This window comes from Siniperca chuatsi, linkage group LG22, assembly GCF_020085105.1.
Source record: "Siniperca chuatsi isolate FFG_IHB_CAS linkage group LG22, ASM2008510v1, whole genome shotgun sequence".
Lineage (NCBI taxonomy): Eukaryota > Metazoa > Chordata > Actinopteri > Centrarchiformes > Sinipercidae > Siniperca > Siniperca chuatsi.
Window position 1 is genome coordinate 12,376,936 of NC_058063.1, and position 15,752 is coordinate 12,392,687.

General features: G+C 43.9%; 1 protein-coding gene and 1 long non-coding RNA gene across 2 annotated transcripts; both read left to right on the forward strand.

Moving 5' to 3' along the window:
* Positions 1–501: 501 nt before the first annotated feature.
* On the forward strand, positions 502–6,834 carry LOC122869899. Its single transcript, XR_006376446.1, has 3 exons — positions 502–4,791; positions 6,067–6,126; positions 6,407–6,834. It is a non-coding gene; the product is annotated as an uncharacterized LOC122869899 (long non-coding RNA).
* A 1,308-nt stretch (positions 6,835–8,142) lies between these two features.
* Positions 8,143–15,534, forward strand: LOC122870675 (putative mediator of RNA polymerase II transcription subunit 12; the record flags this gene model as incomplete). The annotated part of the gene is given in 5 exon segments (XM_044185038.1): positions 8,143–9,109; positions 9,567–10,381; positions 10,442–10,665; positions 11,908–12,577; positions 15,486–15,534. Coding segments are annotated over 4 exon segments (2,598 nt in total), but the record flags the coding sequence as incomplete, so codon positions are not given.
* Between the last annotated feature and the right edge of the window lie 218 nt (positions 15,535–15,752).

The following is a 15,752-nucleotide window of genomic DNA, read 5'->3' on the forward strand; positions in this document are numbered from 1 at the left end:
TGATCAATGATCTATTTTGTACAAACTTTACCCCATAACATGATTTCATAGGCTTGACTACTTTCCTATACCGCGCAGTGCACTGAAATGTACAGATGGGTGAAGAATTAAAGGAAAAAGCAACACGAAGTGGCTTAGTATGGACTCAGGCTACCACGAGCCACCAGAACAGCTTCAGTGCTCCTTGCCTTGTGGAAGGAAGGAAGAGTCTGTGGAACTCTGCTGGAGGGATGATGATATTCTCTCATTTATAAACAACCTTTATTTAATCAGGTAATCTCATTGAGATCAAGAGAGACCTGAGTACAGCAGATAGAAAGAAAAACAAACATAAGGACATATAGCATCAGAGACAGTCACAGACTTTGAAGATTTGAAGATGAAAGTTTATATTATATCATCTGGTCTTGTGGACATGGTGGTGGAGAGCATTGTCTTACACATTGGTCCAAAATCTTCCATAGGTGTGAAACTGGGTTGAGATCTGGTGACTGTGAAGGCCGGAGCATTTTATTCATATCACTTTCATACTCACCAAACCATTCAGTGAGCCCTGGTGCACGGAAGTATCTGATTTTATTCAGGTTGTTCCTTTAAATTTGTCCCCCGTCTGTATATGTACTCGCTCAGCTAAGTGGTACAAGCCTTTTCCTTACAATAGGAACCTGCTTTGTCTGAGGGGTACAGCAACTCCACTCAGCATCCGTTTCACATCAACACAAGATGATAAAAGTGCTCAAAGGTGATAGTGTGATACTACCCCTTCTTGTCATGGCCCCATAGTAGCAGCTAATGATCATCTGGTCTGTCACATCTGTCTCGAAGCTGTTGGCTGGCTGAAACTATATGGCATCCCTGTTAACTAGAAATAATGCTGGAAATACTTCCGGGGGTAAATGTATAATGTTCCACTTTAGAAACTTTCCTTTCTTGGTCTGCTGTGTCTCAGGAGATTGAGCGGGTCGCCCACTAATCTCTGGGTTGGCAGTTCAATCACCGGCTCCTTCTGTCCACATGGCGAAGTGTCCTTGGGCAAAACACTGAACCCTAAGTTGCTCCCGATGCATGACAGCTCTGTCGCCATCGTTGTGTGAACGGGTGAATGAGAGGCCAATTGTAAAGCACTTTGTTAAGGTAGAAAAGCGATATATAAGTGCAGTCCATTTACCATTTTGTGATGAAACACTTGTCAACAGTCCAGAAATTGACGTTTGAACCAGGAAATAAAGACAAAATATTAAAATTCAAGGAATAGCAAATCCAAATTTCAGCACATTCTGGATGGGAGATTGGGGAAGCCTATAAGTCTTGTTTGAGTGCTTCAGCTGTGATGTTAGAACAAGGTTTGCGATGCATAATCTCTGTTGTCATATTTTCCCATCATCTCTCATATTTGTGATGTGCTTGTTCTCTCTCTAACTGTCACAGATCCTGTATCCCCGAGCCCAAAGAAGACCGTACAAAGTAAGTGCAACACAAATATTACTCACATATTCTTGAAATAACTATCAAGGCCCATATTTAAGAAACTGGTATAAGTGAAAATGCAACCTCGTCTCGCCGTAAATGTAAGAGGTTTTAGGTGGGCGGAGGAGAGAGAGAGTGGGGGAGAGGGAGTCCCCCTCCCTCTGCAGCATTCTTGGCAGCAGTACCCACATGCTCTTTGTGGCATGTCAAGGGCTGGATTATTTGTTATTTGCTATAGAGAATTAAAATTGTCTTTGTCCTGTTGTGACAGAAGTGTCACTGCATTCACATGCACTTAAGAAACAGGGTAACTGCTTTCTGCAGACACCAGGGCTCATTTATCAAATTGCTTAAAGTGGACATTTAGACTTAAGTGAAAGATAAAACTAAAAATGATTCACTTTTACAAACACATATACACATGTAACAAAACCAATGTATCATATTTCCCTTGTATGAAGCCCTGGTCATGCTCACATGGACTGATAAATCTTTTAGACCATATTTGATAATAAGGTACTGTCTATCTGTATTTCTTTTCTGTCTGCTTCAAGAAGTGGCTTGTAAACAAATACTTGGGGGAGACAGTTGCAGGCCAGAAAGGGAAAGACTGGACGGTATGTTACAAAATAATGGACATTAACAAATTGTCATAGTTAGAGGTTTTGTCCTGTTTCCTGTTTTATTTTGTAGCGTGCTCCTCTCCTCGTGTGTCTTGTCGTTTTACTTCCTGTCTTTGTTTGCTTTCCCTCCAGTTTTGAGTGTTGGCCGGGCCCCACCTTGATTGTTTGCACCTGTGTCTCGTTGTCTCCTTTATCTCAGTGTATTTAGTCTGTTATTTCCTTTATTCATTGTCGGGTTGTTGCCTTTGTAATGTGCATTTTGGTTGTGCTTTGTTTCCGTGTCACGCATCCTGGATTTTGTTCCCTGTAAGTTTTGTCGGACTGACTCCTTGTTTTCTTGGAACATGTCTGTATTGTGGATTTTTGTATTGGGCCTGCTCCCTGTCGGATGCGTTTGCCTTTGGACTTCTCTGTTTTGACCGCTGTCTGCCATGCTACACAAGCCAGCTGCCCGTCCTGTTCTGCCTGCCACGCTACTCCAGCCAAGCCGGAACCTACACTCCTCGTCTCCGTCCCCGGGGCCTTGTCGCTCTGGAAGAGCTCAGATCCCCCACTGTTTGCTTGCAGTTTATAATAAAAACGGTTGTTACCTCATCCACATACCACTTCCTTGTGTTCTGCATTTAGGTTATAAAATCGTGCACAAAACCCAAAAAACTCACTTAAAGAGTGAGAGGGCATTAACTGATGCCTGACCTCTCTCTCTCTCTCTCTCTCTCTCTCTCTCTCTCTACCGCTTGACGCCCCTCCTGAACTCGCCGTGTTTTCGTCGTCAAAGTCCTGGTCGGAGCTGCTGTAAATCACTTTAATGCTGTATTCCATGTCGGCCCTGAGAACCTTCTCCTCTCAGCGGCAGAGCAGCTGGAGGACATCAGAGGAAAAAACAGAAAATAACTTAATCCTAAAATATGATTTGATGTTGCAAATGCAGCTGCTGTGATGCAAGAAACATTTCAGACTCGATCTGACAAAGTATCATCATCCAGTTTCACCAAGATCAGTGAATAAAGTTATAAAAGTTAAATCAAACATTCAATCTCAGCATTTTCATTTTAATATGGTCAGAGAATGCCCATACAAGTATATGAAAATTGGATTATTGCATTTTCATTTTTACTCAAATAACATAAGTGTAAAATTATGATATTGTGGAATTACATTTTCAAGTTTACATTATCATTTGAATATAGTCCCATACAGTCCAGTCCTGTATGTGAATATATTTTATGTAGACCTACTGTAAGGTCATGTTTCAAATTTGCTGCATCTCTTCTGTGGTTATATTTGAGTCAGATGATTATTGCTTTATGTCTTGATTTTGAAAACCTGCAATACAATGACCTTCGAGTGAGGGAGGAGCAAACCCACATTATATAAAAATTTTGGCTGCATCATTGCATCTTGAGCTTTTTTTCTGTTCAGCAGAATTGATATAGTTTTAAAAGTACTAGACAAAACTAATCTGCTATGATTTAATAAGTAAGTCAAAGGATCATCAACAATGTTTGATTGACAGGTGATCTCTAGGAGGTGCAATACAAAAACAACACAGGGATAGACCATGTAGGCAAAGATGTCACTGAAACTAAAAGCTATGCATCCTGACAATAAAAACTTAAAAATAGAACAACAGGATTGTCACTGCATATTTATTATGCTGCTAGCTACAGTAGCTAGGAAGCTCAATGACTCATAATGGGTAAGTGTCAAAAAACTTAAATAAACTTGAATAAATTCATAATTTTTCATTGCTTAATTCATTCATCCATTGTTATGCCGCTTATTCGGGTCCATGTTGTATTCATTTATTTTTTTAATTATATCATTGAGAATTATTCATATATACTGTTGGGAAGTACTAAAAAATGTGATATAATAACAAATCATTTTAGGCTGTATCGTCCCTACTGGTTTTCCATCATACTTTCATACTTTGGCCTCTTTGATCGTGTGGGGTATTAAAAAGGTATTACATTTTTTAAATTTAACTGGATGACCTAGCAGAAACCCTGTAAAAGCAGCTGCAGTTTACTTGTATTTATTACAATATGCTACAAAAAAACCTTTGAAAATTCTGTATTTTCCAAAAAAATACAGGTAGACATTCACCATTTATTAAATATACTGATTTCAAACTGAATCATATTGATGTCATGGATTTGCACTTACTCAAAGGGAATATGAGGACATTAAACTGATATGATTTTCTTTTCTGTATCCATATAAAGAGCATTGTAGAATATTCTTACAATATGTTTGAATATGCAATTCCATAATCACATTTTTTTTTTCATTTTCTTGCATTTCTTCCTGCTCTATTACCACCTCACTAGAACTCTCTATTGTCCTAACCTGTCAACTTGTGGAACTTGTTTCAACTATTCCCATAGGTGGAATGCACCAGCAACATGTCTCACAGGACAAAAGAAGGGAGTATGCCATAGTACTGAGCCAAGACAATGACAGATCAGAAATCCTGTGTTTAGTGATTTGGTTTTGTTCATCACTAAGGCGTCACAACATTTCTGAAAAATGTATCACATACACGTCATGTCATTAGCCTTTGTTCTGTTCCGATATATAAAGGCCTTAATAGATGTAGACTGTCACATGAGAACTGGAAAGAATTAAAAGACACTGAAATAGTTTTAAACAAACAGATAGAAAAGGGGGAATTTATAACTTCATCCTTTCATTTTGGGTAAGTACATTTTTAGTCTATATGTATGCTTTTGTACATTATATGTGTGTGTATACTTGTGTATCTGTTTAATAGTTGTGTGTTTAGTTATTTGTTGTACCAATAAATTCTATTAATAACCTCTGTCCTAATTTTAGGAAATGTTCATGCATTTCTATTTCATTATGAATTGTGTCATTATCACATATTTAAAGTGATAAGTGATTGTCACATAAAGTTAGTAACATTTAGTTAGTAACAGTTTCTTTTGCTGAAGAATTTAAAACACAGTGTAATTTTGTCCCCATCTTTTTCAACCTCTCTTTTTGCAGCATGGTGAAAATGCAATGTTTTCAATGCAAACACACCAGCATGCTATTATTAAATTCAGATAAATAAATAAAAAAGTATAACATTTTAGAAAAAATAAACATGTGATAAAGTATTGGTTCTTATAGGACTCTCTAGAGAAAATCAGTTAACAAGCGGTTTCCTCACTCAGTACACCTGCCTGTTCAAGTACTCTGCTTGTTGAGGTAGTGCATGTAGACATGTATATTCCATCAGCTCTGACCTGGATAAGAGCTAATGGACAAATGGAGTGTAAAGAAAATAGAAACTTAATACATGAATATGGGAAGCAAACATATTTCTCAGTGAGATGTGAAGACACAGGTGGAATTTGTCAGGCAGGGATTTACTTTTAGCAATAAATTCTGACACCTGACATCAACTTCAGTGATTTTATTACAATTACTGTATTTTGCCAATATACCACATTCATTCAAATGTTGTAAAATATAATAATATAGATTAGTTTCAAAGGAGTGAAAGTTGCATTTTATCACAGTCATTTCACAGAGTAAAATACACAGTATATGGTTCAGGATACAGATTATTATGGAGGGGGAAACATACTGTTTAATAATAGTTATTTGCATCAAACCTTTTACCTCTGGATGTTTTTTGTACATTGAGTTATAAAGGCTACTAGTACTCCTGTAATGAATTCAATCTTTTGCAGATTGAATACTGTAAACTCAGAGGAATTAAGTTCTTTTTTAAAGACCTCTTTTTCATTTAAAACTCTTGTGGAAAAATAAATTCAGGTAAAGTTTTGATTGTTGTACATATTGTTTCATCTATTAAAGATTTTCTAAATACATTGTATTCTCTCATGGACTCCAACATTAACAACATTGACAAAGTAATGATTATGGTAGCCAGTAACTGTAGTGAAAAATGGTTACACATGCTGCTTCTGTGAATAAGTCTCTGTATTGTTTGATTTTATAGATTCAAAGGCAAACAAGATGGGTGTTGGACGAAACATATCAATTTTCCTGATTCTAATAGGTAAGCTAAGTGATGTTAAACCGGATGAGTGACTTGAGTGACTTGATACAACCTGATATCGTACTGTGAAGCAAAAGCTTTGTATTCATAGTTACAAAGAGTTTAATGTACCCTTTACACTACTTTAGAACAGTGATAGAAAAGTTTTTAAAATATAACATTGTGTATTGTAGCAGATGTATAACATTACATGAGGGTATTCTTAATAGGAATAGGAATAGGAAGTGAAAAATTGGCCATTTTGGAATGAATTGTTCCACGTTTTGTTCATTGACAATAGTTGCTATGGATGTGGCAACGAGACGAGCAGCTGCACAAGCTGCTACAAATGCTCCAACAACGACAACAGCAACAACTACACCTGCTCCAACAACAACAACTGTGGTAACAACTACACCTGCTCCAACAACTACAACTGCCTCAACAACAACCCATGCTCAGACAACGACAACTGCGGCAACAACTACACCTGCTCCAACAACAACGACAACTGCCACAACAACAATACCTGATCCAAAAACATCGACAGCGACAACAACAACACCTGCTCCAACAACAACGACTGCGGCAACAACTACACCTGCTCCGACAACAACGACAACTGCCTCAACAACTACACCTGCTCCAACAACAACGACTGCTTCAACAACAACAACTGCTCCGACAACGACAACTGCGGCAACAACTACACCTGCTCCAACAACAACGACTGCGGCAACAACAACACCTGCTCCGACAACGACAACTGCCTCAACAACAACACCTGCTCCAACAACCACGACAGCGACAACAACAACACCTGCTCCAACAACAACGACTGCGGCAACAACTACACCTGCTCCAACAACAACGAAAAATGCGGCAACAACTGCACCTGCTCCGACAACAACGACAACTGCCTCAACAACTACACCTGCTCCAACAACAACGACTGCGGCAACAACAACACCTGCTCCGACAACGACAACTGCAGCAACAACAACACCTGCTCCGACAACGACAACTGCGGCAACAACTACACCTGCTCCAACAACAACAAATACAGCAACAACTACACCTCCTCCAACAACAACAAGTGTGGCAACAACAACTACAGCAGCAACCACTACACCTGCTCCAACAACAACAAATACAGCAACAACTAAACCTCCTCCAACAACAACAAGTGTGTCAACAACAACGACAGCAGCAACAACTACTTCTGCTCTGACAACGACAATGACAGCAACAACAACTACACCTGCTCCAGCAACAACAAGTGCGGCAAAAACAACAACAGCAGCAACAACTACTTCTGATCTGACAACGACAACTGCGGCAACAACAACACCTGCTCCAACAACAACGACTGCTACAACAACAACACCTGCTCAGACAACGACAACTACAGCAACAACAACACCTGCTCCAACAACCACGACTGCGGCAACAACAACACCTGCTCCAACAACAACGACTGCTGCAACAACTACACCTGCTCAGACAACGACAACTACAGCAACAACAACACCTGATCCAACAACCACGACTGCGGCAACAACAACACCTCCTACAACAACAACAAGTGTGGCAACAACAACGACAGCAGCAACAACTACTTCTGCTCTAACAACAACAATGACAGCAACAACAACTACACCTGCTCCAGCAACAACAAGTGCGGCAAAAACAACAACAGCAGCAACAACTACTTCTGATCTGACAAAGACAACTGCGGCAACAACAACACCTGCTCCAACAACAACGACTGCGGCAACAACAACACCTGCTCCAACAACGACAGCAGCAAGAACAACTACACCTGCTCCAACAACAACAAGTGCAGCAACAACTACACCTGCTCCGACAGCAGCAACAACTACTTCTGCTGTGACAACGACAGCAACAACAACACCTGCTCCAACAACAACAGCAGCAACAACAACTACACCTGCTCCAACAACAACAAGTGCAGCAACAACTACACCTGCTCCGACAACAACGACAGCAGCAACAACTACACCTGCTCCAACAACAACAGCAGCAACAACAACTACTTCTGCTCTGACAACGACAGCAACAACAACACCTGCTCCAACAACCACGACTGCGGCAACAACAACACCTGCTCCAACAACAACAGCAGCAACAACAACTACACCTGCTCCAACAACAACAAGTGCAGCAACAACTACACCTGCTCCGACAACAACGACAGCAGCAACAACTACAACTGCTCCAACAACAACAGCAGCAACAACAATACCTGGTCCGACAACAACAACAGCAGCAACAATTACACCTGCTCCAACAACAACAACAGCAACAACAACTACACCTGCTACAACAACTGAAGCAACAACTACACCTTCTCCGACAACAACGACAGCAGCAACAACAACTACTTCTGCTCCAACAACAACAACTACAGCAACAACTACACCTACTCCAACAACAAGTATGTCAACAACGACAACTACAGCAACAACACCTGCTCCAACAACCACGACCGTGGCAACAACAACACCTGCTACAACAACAACGACTGCTGCAACAACTACACCTGCTCCAACAACGAGAACTGCAGTAACAACAACACCTGCTCCAACAACCACGACTGCGGCAACAACAACACCTGGTCCAACAACAACAGCAGCAACAACATCTACACCTGCTCCAACAACAACAACTGCAGCAACAACTACACCTTCTCCGACAACATCGACAGCAGCTACAACTACACCTGCTTCAACAACAACAACTTCATCAACAACAACACCTGCTCCGACAACAACGACAGCAGCAACAACTACACCTGCTCCAACAACGACAACTACAGCAACAACAACACCTGCTCCAACAACAACGACTGCTGCAATAACGACAGCAGCAACAACTACTTCTGCTCTGATAACGACAACGACAGCAACAACTACACCTGCTCCAACAACGACAACTGCTGCAACAACAACACCTGCTCCAACAACAACGACTGCTGCAACAACGACACCTGCTCCAACAACGAGAACTACAGCAACAATAACACCTGCTCCAACAACAAGTGTGTCAACAACAACTACACCTGCTCCAACAACGACAACTACAGCAACAACAACACCTGCTCCAACAACCACTAGTGCGCCGACAACAACAACACCAGCAACAACTACTTCTGCTCTGACAACGACAACGACAGCAACAACAACTACACCTGCTCCAACAACGACAACTGCTGCAACAACAACACCTGCTCCAACAACAACGACTGCTGCAACAACGACACCTGCTCCAACAACGAGAACTACAGCAACAACAACACCTGCTCCAACAACAACAAGTGTGGCAACAACAACTACACCTACTCCAACAACAACAACTACAGCAACAACACCTGCTCCAACAACAACTAGTGTGCCGACAACAACAAGTACAGCAACAACTACTTCTGCTCTGACAACGACAACGACAGCAACAACAACTACACCTGCTCCAACAACGACAACTGCTGCAACAACAACACCTGCTCCAACAACAACGACTGCTGCAACAACGACACCTGCTCCAACAACGAGAACTACAGCAACAACAACACCTGCTCCAACAACCACGACTGCGGCAACAACAACACCTGCTCCAACAACAACAGCAGCAACAACAACTACACCTGCTCCAACAACAACAACTACAGCAACAACTACACCTGCTCCAACAACGACAGCAGCAACAACAACTACACCTGCTCCAACAACAACAACTACAGCAACAACAACACCTGCTCCAACAACCACGACTGTGGCAACAACAACACCTGCTCCAACAACAACAGCAGCAACAACAACTACACCTGCTCCAGCAACAACAACTGCAGCAACAACTACACCTTCTCCGGCTACAACGACAGCAGCTACAGCTACACCTACTTCAACAACAACAACGTCATCAACAACAACACCTGCTCCAACAACAACGACAGCAGCAACAACTACACCTGCTCCGACAACAACAACAGCAGCAACAACTACACCTGCTCCATCAACAACAACTGCTGCAACAACAACACCTGCTCCAACAACGACTGCTGCAACAACGACACCTGCTCCAACAACGACAACTACTCCAACAACAACGACTGCTGCAACAACGACACCTGCTCCAACAACGACAACTACAGCAACAACAACACCTGCTCCAACAACAACAAGTGTGGCAACAACAACTACACCTACTCCAACAACAACAACTACAGCAACAACAACACCTGCTCCAACAACAACTAGTGCGCCGACAACAACAACAGCAGCAACAACAACTTCTACTCTGACAACGACAACGACAGCAACAACAACTACACCTGCTCCAACAACGACAACCGCTGCAACAACAACACCTGCTCCAACAACAACGACTGCTGCAACAACGACACCTGCTCCAACAACGACAACTACAGCAACAACAACACCTGCTCCAACAACCACGACTGTGGCAACAACAACACCTGCTCCAACAACAACAGCAGCAACAACAACTACACCTGCTCCAGCAACAACAACTGCAGCAACAACTACACCTTCTCCGACTACAACGACAGCAGCTACAGCTACACCTACTTCAACAACAACAACGTCATCAACAACAACACCTGCTCCAACAACAACGACAGCAGCAACAACTACACCTGCTCCGACAACAACAACAGCAGCAACAACTACACCTGCTCCATCAACGACAACTGCTGCAACAACAACACCTGCTCCAACCACGACCGTGGCAACAACAACACCTGCTACAACAACAACGACTGCTGCAACAACTACACCTGCTCCAACAACGACAACGACAGCAACAACAACACCTGCTCCAACAACAACGACAGCAGCAACAACTACACCTACTCCAACAACAACAGCAGCAACAACAACTTCACCTGCTCCGACAACAACAACTACAGCAACAACTACACCTGCTCCAACAACGACAAATGCAGCAACGACAACTATAGCCACAATGACACCTGCACGAACAACAACGACTACAGCAATCACTACACCTGCTCCGACAACAACAACAGCAGCAACAACTACTTCTGCTCTGACAACGACAACGACAGCAACAACAACTACACCTGCTCCAACAACGACAACTGCTGCAGCAACAACACCTGCTCCAACAACAACGACTGCTGCAACAACGACACCTGCTCCAACAACGACACCTGCTCCAACAACGACAACTACAGCAACAACAACACCTGTTCCAACAACCACGACCGTGTCAAAACAACACCTGCTACAACAACAACAACGACTGCTGCTGCAACAACTACACCTGCTCCAACAACAACGAGAACTGCAGTAACAACAACACCTGCTCCAACAACAACGACTGCTGCAACAACGACACCTGCTCAGACAACGACAACGACAGCAACCACTACACCTGCTCCAACAACCACGACTGCGGCAACAACAACACCTGGTCCAACAACAACAGCAGCAACAACATCTACACCTGCTCCAACAACAACAACTTCATCAACAACAACACCTGCTCCGACAACAACGACAGCAGCAACCACTACACCTGCTCCAACAACGACAACTACAGCAACAACAACACTTGCTCCAACAACAACTAGTGCGCCGACAACAACAACAGCAGCAACAACTACTTCTGCTCTGACAACGACACAACGACAGCACAGCAACAACAACTACACCTGCTCCAACAACGACAACTGCTGCAACAACAACACCTGCTCCAACAACAACGACTGCTGCAACAACGACACCTGCTCCAACAACGACAACTACAGCAACAACAACACCTGCTCCAACAACAACAAGTGTGGCAACAACAACTACACACTACTCAACAACAACAACTACAGCAACAACAACACCTGCTCCAACAACAACTGGTGCGCCGACAACAACAACAACAGCAGCAACAACTACTTCTACTCTGACAACGACAACGACAGCAACAACAACTACACCTGCTCCAACAACGACAACCGCTGCAACAACAACACCTGCTCCAACAACGACAACTACAGCAACAACAACACCTGCTCCAACAACCACGACTGTGGCAACAACAACACCTGCTCCAACAACAACAGCAGCAACAACAACTACACCTGCTCCAGCAACAACAACTGCAGCAACAACTACACCTTCTCCGACAACAACGACAGCAGCTACAACTACACCTACTTCAACAACAACAACGTCATCAACAACAACACCTGCTCCAACAACAACGACAGCAGCAACAACTACACCTGCTCCAACAACAACAGCAGCAACAACAACTTCTTCTGCTCCAACAACAACAACTACAGCAACAACTACACCTGCTCCAACAACGACAAATGCAGCAACGACAACTATAGCCACAATGACACCTGCTCCAACAACAACGACTGCAGCAACCACTACACCTGCTCCGACAACAACAACTACAGCAACAACTACTTCTGCTCTGACAACGACAACGACAGCAACAACAACTCCACACCTGCTCCAACAACAACACAACTGCTCCAACAACAACACCTGCTCTAACAACAACAACACACCTGCTCCTGCAACAAACCTGCAACAAACAACACCTGCTCAACAACAACGACAACTACAGCAACAACAACACCTGTTCCAACAACCCGACCGTGGCAACAACAACACCTGCTACAACAACAACAACGACTGCTGCAACAACTACACCTGCTCCAACAACGAGAACTGCAGTAACAACAACACCTGCTCCAACAACAACGACGACTGCTGCAACAACGACACCTGCTCAGACAACGACAACGACAGCAACAACAACACCTGCTCCAACAACCACGACTGCGGCAACAACAACACCTGGTCCAACAACAACGACTGCTGCAACAACTACACCTGCTCCAACAACGAGAACTGCAGTAACAACAACACCTGCTCCAACAACAACGACTGCTGCAACAACGACACCTGCTCAGACAACGACAACGACAGCAACCACTACACCTGCTCCAACAACCACGACTGCGGCAACAACAACACCTGGTCCAACAACAACAGCAGCAACAACATCTACACCTGCTCCAACAACAACAACTTCATCAACAACAACACCTGCTCCGACAACAACGACAGCAGCAACAACTACACCTGCTCCAACAACGACAACTACAGCAACAACAACACTTGCTCCAACAACAACTAGTGCGCCGACAACAACAACAGCAGCAACAACTACTTCTGCTCTGACAACGACAACGACAGCAACAACAACTACACCTGCTCCAACAACGACAACTGCTGCAACAACAACACCTGCTCCAACAACAACGACTGCTGCAACAACGACACCTGCTCCAACAACGACAACTACAGCAACAACAACACCTGCTCCAACAACAACAAGTGTGGCAACAACAACTACACCTACTCCAACAACAACAACTACAGCAACAACAACACCTGCTCCAACAACAACTGGTGCGCCGACAACAACAACAGCAGCAACAACTACTTCTACTCTGACAACGACAACGACAGCAACAACAACTACACCTGCTCCAACAACGACAACCGCTGCAACAACAACACCTGCTCCAACAACGACAACTACAGCAACAACAACACCTGCTCCAACAACCACGACTGTGGCAACAACAACACCTGCTCCAACAACAACAGCAGCAACAACAACTACACCTGCTCCAGCAACAACAACTGCAGCAACAACTACACCTTCTCCGACTACAACGACAGCAGCTACAGCTACACCTACTTCAACAACAACAACGTCATCAACAATAACACCTGCTCCAACAACAACGACAGCAGCAACAACTACACCTGCTCCAACAACAACAGCAGCAACAACAACTTCATCTGCTCCGACAACAACAACTACAGCAACAACTACACCTGCTCCAACAACGACAAATGCAGCAACGACAACTATAGCCACAATGACACCTGCTCCAACAACAACGACTGCAAAAACCACTACACCTGCTCCGACAACAACAACAGCAGCAACAACTACTTCTGCTCTGACAACGACAACGACAGCAACAACAACTACACCTGCTCCAACAACGACAACTGCTGCAACAACAACACCTGCTCTAACAACGACGACTGCTGCAACAACGACACCTGCTCCAACAACGACAACTACAGCAACAACAACACCTGTTCCAACAACCACGACCGTGGCAACAACAACACCTGCTACAACAACAACGACTGCTGCAACAACTACACCTGCTCCAACAACGAGAACTGCAGTAACAACAACACCTGCTCCAACAACAACGACTGCTGCAACAACGACACCTGCTCAGACAACGACAACGACAGCAACAACAACACCTGCTCCAACAACCACGACTGCGGCAACAACAACACCTGGTCCAACAACAACAGCAGCAACAACATCTACACCTGCTCCAACAACAACAACTGCAGCAACAACTACACCTTCTCCGACAACAACGACAGCAGCTACAACTACACCTGCTCCAACAACAACAACTTCATCAACAACAACACCTGCTCCGACAACAACGACAGCAGCAACAACTACACCTGCTCCAACAACGACAACTACAGCAACAACAACACCTGCTCCAACAACAACTAGTGCGCCGACAACGACAGCAGCAACAACTACTTCTGCTCTGACAACGACAACGACAGCAACAACAACTACACCTGCTCCAACAACGACAACTGCTGCAACAACAACACCTGCTCCAACAACAACGACTGCTGCAACAATGACACCTGCTCCACCAACGACAACTACAGCAACAACAACACCTGCTCCAAGAACTACACCTGCTCCGACAACAACGACAGCAGCAACAACTACTTCTGCTCTGACAACGACAACGACAGCAACAACAACTACACCTGCTCCAACAACGACAACTGCTGCAACAACAACACCTGCTCCAACAACAACGACTGCTGCAACAACGACACCTGCTCCAACAACGACAACTACAGCAACAACAACACCTGTTCCAACAACCACAACCGTGGCAACAACAACACCTGCTACAACAACAACGACTGCTGCAACAACTACACCTGCTCCAACAACGAGAACTGCAGTAACAACAACACCTGCTCCAACAACAACGACTGCTGCAACAACGACACCTGCTCAGACAACGACAACGACAGCAACAACAACACCTGCTCCAACAACCATGACTGCGGCAACAAACACACCTGGTCCAACAACAACAGCAGCAACAACATCTACACCTGCTCCAACAACAACAACTGCAGCAACAACTACACCTGCTCCGACAACAACGACAGCAGCAACAACTACACCTGCTCCAACAACGACAACTACAGCAACAACAACACCTGCTCCAACAACAACTAGTGCGCCGACAACAACAACAGCAGCAACAACTACTTCTGCTCTGACAACGACAACGACAGCAACAACAACTACACCTGCTCCAACAACGACAACTGCTGCAACAACAACACCTGCTCCAACAACAACGACTGCTGCAACAATGACACCTGCTCCAACAACGACAACTACAGCAACAACAACACCTGCTCCAAGATCTACACCTGCTCCGACAACAACGACAGCAGCAACCACTACAACTGCTC